General features: G+C 42.5%; 1 protein-coding gene across 2 annotated transcripts in view; it reads right to left on the bottom strand.

Annotated features, from left to right (window-relative positions):
* Positions 1-4,294: 4,294 nt before the first annotated feature.
* The window catches only part of LOC114431377 (NACHT, LRR and PYD domains-containing protein 3-like), a 114,660-nt gene continuing 108,878 nt past the window's right edge, over positions 4,295-10,076 (bottom strand). The window contains exons 11-15 of one of the 2 annotated variants that reach the window (XM_028399006.1): positions 8,676-8,849; positions 6,263-6,436; positions 5,351-5,524; positions 4,756-4,929; positions 4,295-4,655 (exon numbers count right to left, since the gene is read on the bottom strand). In XM_028399006.1, coding sequence (XP_028254807.1) covers positions 4,643-4,655; positions 4,756-4,929; positions 5,351-5,524; positions 6,263-6,436; positions 8,676-8,849 — 709 coding nt within the window. In that variant the 3' untranslated portion in view covers positions 4,295-4,642. The remainder of the gene's footprint in view (positions 4,656-4,755; positions 4,930-5,350; positions 5,525-6,262; positions 6,437-8,675; positions 8,850-10,076) is intronic. The other variant, XM_028399007.1, reaches the window with a different exon arrangement.

Genomic DNA, 10,076 nt, shown 5'->3' with positions numbered 1-10,076 from the left:
TTTCTTTCTTCTTCTTCACTTCATGCCTGCTTGTTCTAAGATGCTAAATCACAGCATGGTTGGACATCAGTCTGCTGTGATTCTTGGAACGTGCATGAAACAGTCTCTACATGATCTGAGTGCATCAGTGACAGAAACTCCTGCAGCCTCTTCATCTGACAGGGGAACCCCGGGGACCGACACAGGGCCTCCATGAAGACTGAGGGCCGCTCCAGTCGCTCCCATCGTTTCCATGAACCTGAACGGAGAGCGAGGACGATTAATATTGGAACTAACGCTGCAGCACAGGACCATGACATCATTCCTTAAAGAGCTCAAACACAGACATAAAACATGATGTGGAACAGAAACACAAACAAAGATATTTATAGAATATTATTGTCATGACGGTTTAAAGCTTCGCCACCAGGGGGCGCTACTTCCAGCGACACTGTGCAGGGCTATCCATCATGGCTACATCAGTGGGTAATTCAGACTCAGATTTGGGCATTCGCCCAGCCAGTGGCATGCAGCGATGATGACGTGACTTCATAATGTCTGAGAATATCTGAGGTTTTTTTATTGCTACTTTAATCTCAGAAGTTCTGGGATTATTCTCAGAATAAACTCGCTGATTCATTCATTGAGTCACCTAAAGATGACAGGAATTATAGAGCAGCTGTTTCATGGAGGCTTCACTGATGTTTCTGATTTTAATTTGCTTTTTAATCACCAACAGTACAAATGTTTATCACATGTTGCCGTCCAACAAAGGACCAAAGGTTTGTGTTATTAAGTTCTTCTTATTTATGAATGCTCCCTGTACTTACCAATGTGTTGTGAAGTTAATAAAAGCTGAACACAAATCTTCTGCTCCTTTGTTGGATGGCAACATGTCATCAACAGTTGTTCTGTTCTATCACAGCAGGTTTATGTAAAATTCAAATGAATACACAGGCACAGAAAATCACCATTTGAGAATCACACATGTGTCCATGGCGTCTCCCTTCTCCACGATAAGGTGAACAGCACTGGAGGAGCTGCTCTTTGGTCTTCTGTCTGCTGCTGCAGGGTCACTCAGGGGTCGCTCAGTTTCCACGTCCTCACAGAGGAGAAAGCAAAGAGGAGGACAGAATCAATCATCAGCTGCACGTGGTGCGTTAGCACACAGTAGCCACAACGCACTGCAAATGTGATTCAGAGTCTCTGCAGCTGCACATGTAACGGGTACCGTAGCAACGGCACCGGGCTGCCAGATAAACTCCTGAAATTCAGGAAAGAAATGATGAGGCAGGGCGACAGCGTGTCAGTTCACAGTGCGTTCTCTGCAGTAATTTATTTGGACATTTCAGAAAATACTTATAACAATAACTCTTATTGTTCAGACTCATTATGTCCAATGTACGTGCAATATCGAATGTCCTTTCAACATGAATCAATCATAAATCAACATCAATAAATTTCAGTCCATCTCAAAATAAAACACATTTCCAAAAATGTCTTTTCTTACTCTTTATACTCAAAATATATGGACTATTGTAATATTAAGCTATTCAAAATGTTTTTACAAACTTCTACTAACAGTCTTTAATATAAACTGTCTTTTGATGAGTATAACTCATTCACTGTAATCACCATACTGCAAAGACCCATCAAACCAAGGTTAACAACTCTTTACTTAACTCTGTCTTACTCATATTCAATCCTAAACATTTTATCCACACCTCATTTGGCAAAACAACTCATAACCAAGTGGGAGCAAACTTATACGGAGCTCACTGATGAGGCAGGGCGACAGCGTGTTAGTTCTCAGTGCGTTCTCTGCAGTAATGAGGAAAATCCACCTGTAGCGCAGAGAAACCCAGCACTCGACGCTGCCCCCTGCTGTTCTGGAGTGGTTATTACATACCCATTTTTTTTTTTAAAGGAAAACCCTTACAAAACACACATTTTACGTTTCTCAAGTATATACCTATTCCAAAAACAAACAATACATTACAAATTTGTTACTCCCAAAACACAAATGTGACACTTTTGTGGCCGTCACACACACACAGTCACTGACAAACTGTTTATCTGTCCCACAACTTTCAACAACAAACCTACACTCTGTGTCCTACAGTGGAAGACATTATTTTATATATATATATGTGTGTGACGGAGCTCAGGAGGGAAGGAAACTATTTAGGGTGCTAACAACGCCACCCGGGGAGGCAAGGGCCTCAACCCAGGAAATAAAAGGACACACAGGTTCGAATCACACGCAGGGCAAGGATCGGGTACCACAAAAAAAACGATTTGTTTAATTACAGAAATCAAGAGTAAGATCCATAGTCCATGTTGTTTTAATTATAAAATATGTTGCCAGTTCAGCAAATGAGAAAAATAAAACAAAAACTGACAAGGCTGTGGCTCACCAGGGGCAGAGGAACAAATCAATAAGGGATAAAACTTCACACCTGTGGCACTACACTCCAAATGAAAAATCGTGAAGAAAACCCACCACCAGGGAAGGGGGACCACCACCGCTGGGCCACAGCTCCTGTAAGGCAAGGCAAGGCAAGCTTTATTTATATAGCACCATTCATACACAAAGCAATACAGAGTGCTTTACATAAGATGAAATCACAGAATATAAACATTTTAAAACATTAAATTAAGAAGGAAATTAAAATAATAAAAAGAATAAAATCATAAAAAACATCAAATAGAATCAGGATGATTAAATGAGAAGAGTGCAGTCAAGAAATTAGGAGAACGCTGCAGTAAACAAATGAGTTTTCAGGCCTGACTTAAATGAAGTGACTGTCTGAGCAGACCTCAGGAAGGCTGTTCCACAGGTGAGGGGCAGAATAACTGAATCCTGCTTCACTCCGTCTGGTTCTGAGCCTGGGTCCACACAGTAGGCCTGTCCCTGATGATCTCAGGCGTCTGGATGGTTCATAGGGGACCAATAAGTCCAGGATGTATTTTGGTCCAAGACCATTCAGTGCTTTGTAGACCAGGAGTAAAGTTTTGAAATGTATCCTGACCGGTGTGATGTGGTCCATTTTCCTGGTGTTACTCAGAACTCAGAAGTGTGGATGCGGCTATTGTAATGACTTGAGTTACCCTAACCTAACAACAAAAAATAAATCAGTCACTGCGTGCTGTTATGCCGGTGGTTTCTTCCTGACGCGTCTCCTGTCCAGCGTGTCATAAATCACAGTCCAAACTTCTATATTATTAATAAGTGCATTTTTATTCTGATACCGTCATGTCCACTCAGATATTTGATCATTGATCGACATATAATTAACGAGAACCACTAGTTAAGTTACATGCTGAAATAAAAATCAAATTTATCATGACACGCTACCTGACGGTCAAAAAACCGTGTGCAACCCTGAAATGATTACTTCCTGCACACCTTATATCTTCACACCACATGCTCCACCTTCTGGTCAAACAGGAAATTGACACATTTTAAACCAGACAGAGGTCAACCACAATGGCTCCAACAGCTATGTTCAATCTTGCACGAATCCACGACGAGGACCAATAAGCTCCGACAATGCAGATCAGGACCAGAACAGCAGCACCCGTCGGTGCAAGGATGAAACAGAGGGGGAGGAAATCCACACCGCGCTGTGCGGCCACACTGATCTCTGATGCGCCAGTCCGGCCACCACCACTGCAGCAGATCAGAGAGCACCGTCAGCACAGGGAGATCTCATTAATTACAGGGGTGTGACAACTCACCGCGCCAATGCCACAGGTGGAACCAAGGCAAAAGAGGACCGCAACCCTGCCGCACACACTCTACAAAAAGACATGCGGCATTTAATTCAGTTCATCCCGGTAACCAAACAACGCACTGAGCATACCTGGGTGCAAAGGCACCATAGCCCCGTATCCACCATTGCAGGCTACTGCTGCGGGCTTCTGCCACACAGGATGAGGAGAGACAGGAGTGCAGCCACCTGCCTGTTTAAATAGTTACAGCGCCACCAATCAGCACGCCAAGACAAGATAATGACCGCAGCAGCTGAGAGGAATTAACTCACCTGGCCACATATGTCTCCCACCGAGTTTCTTCTTCTTCCCCTCTGACCTCACAGACGATCGGTTCACACACAAAGGCAAAGGACATAAATTCACAGATCTGACCAATCTCCTTCCTGATCCTGTGACCACACATATTCTGATTCATTTTGCCTTCATCACTAAGCTGCATGTTGTTGGTCTGAGGTTGTGTTTGTCTAACACTGATCCACGGTGGTCAGATGAACTTCTGTTCTACAAACCATCAGCATGATAAGAAGAGGAGCAAACCTTTAAACATGGCTGTCAAATCTTTAATAACATGTGTTCAAACAGACAGATGCTGCTGATTCAGTCCAGGACATTAAACATCATGTCAGACATGAGCTCAGAGATCATTAACTTATGATTGATGAGCTCAGAGCAGCTAATGAAGGATGGAGGAGAGAGATGGAGCTGGAACCATCATCAGTGCAGTCAGATACAGTATTGATCATCGATCCATACTGTGTGATCAGACTGATGTCCTTTGGTCTTCCTCAAAGTTGAAGGTCATAACACACCAGCATCCTGCCGATGGTTTCTGATTGGTCCCACTCCCATCAGATTCAAATGGATGGGGACACACACTCCGTCCTCTTCATGGCCTCCACCTGCAGAGAGAATCAGAGAGTCAGTGTGGAGGTGAGTGAGTGTTCACACAGACTCCATCAGCAGCAAAGCAGCACAGACTGACTCCACCCCTCTACTGACCACACACTCTGCAGATTATAATCTGGACTCTGCACAAGATCCAGCAGCTGCTTCACTCCTGAATCCCGCAGGTCGTTTCCTCCCAGGCTCAGCACTGTCAGATGGGAGGGGTTGGACTTCAGAGCTGAGGCCAGAGCAGCACAGCTGATCTCTGACAGACCGCAGTCCCACAATCTGAATAAATAAAAACAGATGAAATCATTGATGATCAATCAGATATTTGAGATGTTCAGATCAACATCACTGTGTCCTCATCAACATGTCAGCACAACATTCACACACCTGTCCATGTCACACAGATCAATAACATGCTGCTGACCTCAGTCTGTCTCTACAGGGTCAATACTGGATCAATACTTGAATCAGCTGCATGTATTCATCAAGTAAACACTGAAACTAATCAGAGTTCAGAGGATCAGAGAGGACAAACATTCCCTTTAAGGACTAACAGAGGACATGTTCTGTAACAAACACTGGTCTTTGTGACCACAGACTGAATTTAGAACAACTAAAGATCATTTACAGATTCATGGATGAAGCTCTGTGTGAACATCCATTAAACATCAAACATCTACAACAGGAACAGAGAACTGACCTCAGAGTCTGCAGTCTGCAGTCTGGACTCTGCAGAAACCCACACAGCTGCTCCACTCCTGAATCCTGCAGCTTGTTCCCTTCCAGGTCCAGCAGTTTCAGATAGGAGGGGTTGGACTTCAGAGCTGAGGCCAGAGCAGCACAGCTGATCTCTGACAGACCACAGCTCAACAATCTGAATAAAGAAAAACAGATGAAATCATTGATGATCAATCAGATGTTCTTTTTTTATTTGAGATGTTGAGATGTTTTCAATCTCTGTCCATATATTTTATGGATCAGGCCTTAACTTGACATCTATCTTAACACAGAAGTTCTTTTCTTCTCTCATCATCTACAGCTATATCTACTGTTTACCTGATGGAGCCAAAGTTTTAGAAACACTGAGGTCCAAACATTGATCTCCATACATATCATCCTAAAATGAATTTGGACTTTGTATAATGAACACAGTTAATAGAATAGAATAGAATAGAATAGAATAGAATAGAATAGAATAGAATAGAATAGAATAGAATAGAATAGAAAATACTTTATTCATCCCAAGCCAGGAAATTTCACTATTGCAGCAGCAAAATACAGTCACTCAAGCAAACTAAAAAACATACCTCTAACGGTAAAAATGAAACAGTATAAACATTATTTACAGCAAAGTAAAAAATAAACATAGGTGCAGAAGCAAAAATGTGCAATTTGGTATGAAGTGATGAAATGATATGATACACAAGAACAGCAGTGTGCAACAAACATTCCCTTTAAGGACTAACAGAGGACATGTTCTGTAACAAACACTGGTCTTTGTGACCACAGACTGAATTTAGAACAACTAAAGATCATTTACAGATTCATGGATGAAGCTCTGTGTGAACATCCATTAAACATCAAACATCTACAACAGGAACAGAGAACTGACCTCAGAGTCTGCAGTCTGCAGTCTGGACTCTGCAGAAACCCACACAGCTGCTCCACTCCTGAATCCTGCAGCTTGTTCCCTCCCAGGTCCAGCTCTGTCAGATGGGAGGGGTTGGACTTCAGAGCTGAGGCCAGAGCAGCACAGCTGATCTCTGACAGACCGCAGTCAAACAATCTGAATAAAGAAAAACAGATGAAATCATTGATGATCAATCAGATGTTCTTTTTTTATTTGAGATGTTCCAGGGCTCTAGACTAACTTTTTTCTTAGGTGCACCGCATCACATTTAATATCGTAGTTTGTTTTTCAATCTCTGTCCATATATTTTATGGATCAGGCCTTAACTTGACATCTATCTTAACACAGAAGTTCTTTTCTTCTCTCATCATCTACAGCTATATCTACTGTTTACCTGATGGAGCCAAAGTTTTAGAAACACTGAGGTCCAAACATTGATCTCCATACATATCATCCTAAAATGAATTTGGACTTTGTATAATGAACGCAGTTAAATAGAAATAGAATAGAATAGAATAGAATAGAATAGAATAGAATAGAATAGAATAGAATAGAATAGAAAATACTTTATTCATCCCAAGCCAGGAAATTTCACTATTGCAGCAGCAAAATACAGTCACTCAAGCAAACTAAAAAACATACCTGTAACGGTAAAAATGAAACAGTATAAACATTATTTACAGCAAAGTAAAAAATAAACATAGGTGCAGAAGCAAAAATGTGCAATTTGGTATGAAGTGATGAAATGATGTGATATACAAGAACAGCAGTGTGCAATTTGAAAGAGAAAAAACCTAAACCTTGTGCAAAATACAAATAAGTCAATAAATAAAGTGATAATTCATATTATGGACAAACTAGCCAACAAGTCTGCCTGTCAGAAATCCATGATGAAGAAGAGTTCATACAGCACTCTTCATTTCCCTGTTTGCTTTCTCTCTGTATTTTCTGGCTGTCGCTCCTCACTTATCTATCTGCCACTGTGACTTCAAATAATATTCAAATCATATACACCTTTATTTATTTCATACTTGTGATTGAGATATATATTTAGTTTTCTTCAACACGTTTCTAGTGTAGCTACAGTATCTCTCCTCATCTTCCTCACCTCTTCCTCAGTGTCTCCTCTCTTTCTAAAGCTGAGCTCCAGCTGACAGAACCTTTTCATTCTGTCTGTTACAGGAGGAACACTTTTATGCAGATATCATCCTGGCAGTCAATGGTCCACTATAGCAGGATAATAACAATACTTTTGAAATGGTATAACTCCTTAAAACCAGCTGACTGCTGTCAGTCAGAGTGAATCAGCCTTCATGGATGAACCACACAGGTCAGATAACACTGTCCTCAGACCTGCTGTTCACTCTATCATAATGCTGCGAGCACGTCACGCCCCCTCCCTGAACATGACCGGCTCGTTATCATCATTCAGGTCAACAGCTAATTAGCATAGTAGCAACAAACCCTCCTCCTCCGCTACATGTTCACCTGAACTGTGGTTCCTGCTGTTCACCAGTGAAACATCTTTAATACCTGTCTGTCTGTCTGTCTGTCTGTCTGTCTGTCTGTCTGTCTGTCTGTCTGTCTGTCTGTCTGTGTGCTGCTGTGTGGTGAAGTCAGAGGGCCGTATGAGTTCTGCACACACGTTTCAAAAGGTCCGGGACGAAACGAACTTTGTTCTTTGTTCTTGTTCTCGTCACAACAGATTTCTCTGTTCTCGTGGCGTATGGAACAAGCTTTAGCACACAGCATCAGCTCTTCGCAGATTCGTCTTCTTCTTCTGGATTTCCTGCGGTCTCAGTCTGACTGCAGCAGACACAATTTCAAACACACACACACGGGGGTCCCACCCTTCACTGTCTCTGATTGGTTTAGACCACGATATGAGCCTGATGTGTGTCTGTTGTTGGACCACAGGAAGAGAGTCGCAGAGAATGTGTCTCCCTCTAACAGCTGGTTGCACCGGTGCAACCTCAGATATTTTTTGGTTGCACCATGAGAAATTAGGTAGCACTCTAGAGCCCTGTGTTCAGATCAACATCACTGTGTCCTCATCAACATGTCAGTACAACATTCACACACCTGTCAATGTCACACAGATCAATAACATGCTGCTGACCTCAGTCTGTCTCTACAGGGTCAATACTGGATCAATACTTGAATCAGCTGCATGTATTCATCAAGTAAACACTGAAACTAATCAGAGTTCAGAGGATCAGAGAGGACAAACATTCCCTTTAAGGACTAACAGAGGACATGTTCTGTAACAAACACTGGTCTTTGTGACCACAGACTGAATTTAGAACAACTAAAGATCATTTACAGATTCATGGATGAAGCTCTGTGTGAACATCCATTAAACATGAAACATCTACAACAGGAACAGAGAACTGACCTCAGAGTCTGCAGTCTGCAGTCTGGACTCTGCAGAAACCCACACAGCTGCTCCACTCCTGAATCCTGCAGCTTGTTCCAGCCCAGGTCCAGCTCTGTCAGATGGGAGGGGTTGGACTTCAGAGCTGAGGCCAGAGCAGCACAGCTGATCTCTGACAGACCACAGTTCCTCAATCTGAATAAAGAAAAACAGATGAAATCATTGATGATCAATCAGATGTTTGAGATGTTCAGATCAACATCACTGTGTCCTCATCAACATGTCAGCACAACATTCACACACCTGTCCATGTCACACAGATCAATAACATGCTGCTGTCCTCAGTCTGTTACTACAGGGTCAACAGGTGCTGGTGTAAGGAGGTAATAACTCCTTCATTTATTTTTGATCCCCCTTGCCAATGAGTTATTATTATTTTCATGTATTATGTTGATTGTATGGTATTTCCAGTAGACAGTGGGGTTTTGGTGCCCTCTAGAGGGTCTTTGCAGACTTGGCAAGGGATACTCCACCCTTTTCACCAGTGTAAATGTGCTGTCCGCGTGGTAAGTCTGAGTCTAGTAAGCTCCACACAAATAAGTATTTTACTTCGTTGTTTTGCTGTCATACGTCCACACTCGTATTGTTATATCTTGTTAGGCATACGACGATACAACGATAAGTTTCCTTTTAACGTTGGGTTAAGTGTTGTAAATTAAGCAGTCCGGTTTACAAAATGTTAGCTGCTAGCTTAAATGCAGTGCTGTCTTGTAGTACGGTGCTATATGCTAAATTTTGGTTTATTTTCCAGTGTGTCACTGTGGAGCTTGTTAAAACTCGGGATACAAGATGTTTTCCTGTGTTTCCAGTGTGGCACTAATAAATGGCGTGCTGAGCAAAGAGAGAAGTTGGTTTTTAATTACACAGCGCAGAAGAAAGTACACACCCCACTACACTGGCACCTATACATGACACGTCTGCTTTGTTGACGTTGTACCTTCAGGGTTGGAGCTGTGCTTCCTCTCAGTGTCTCTGTGTCTCCTTCAAACAGCGTCCTTAAGGCTGCACTGGTGTCCAACATGTTAGGTATGGACTTACTGAATCAGACCCATGAGCCTCAGCAGCTCCTGTTCTTCCTGTGGAGGGAGTATCTGTGTCACTGCTCTCACTGCTCCTCATCCAGCTTCAGAGTGCCTGCACTGAGTGTGTGTCTGATGTCTCTGATTTCATTGGTCCTCATGAAACACCTGCAGGACAGTGTTTGTTCCAGGCTTAAATCCACATGTGCTGTGAGCTGCCTCTTGGTGTTCAGTCTTTCCTGTGTCTGCTGTACTTTTGGTATCTTCTGTCCTGACTCTTCCTGACCTCTTCACCTCTGCTTCTTCTCTCACAGCTTTGACTTGTTGTTCTTCATCTGGACAG

The sequence above is a fragment of the Parambassis ranga genome, unplaced genomic scaffold (assembly GCF_900634625.1).
Source record: "Parambassis ranga unplaced genomic scaffold, fParRan2.1 scaffold_73_arrow_ctg1, whole genome shotgun sequence".
Lineage (NCBI taxonomy): Eukaryota > Metazoa > Chordata > Actinopteri > Ambassidae > Parambassis > Parambassis ranga.
Note: the sequence above shows the minus strand (reverse complement) of the source record. Positions and strands in the feature narration are given on the sequence as shown.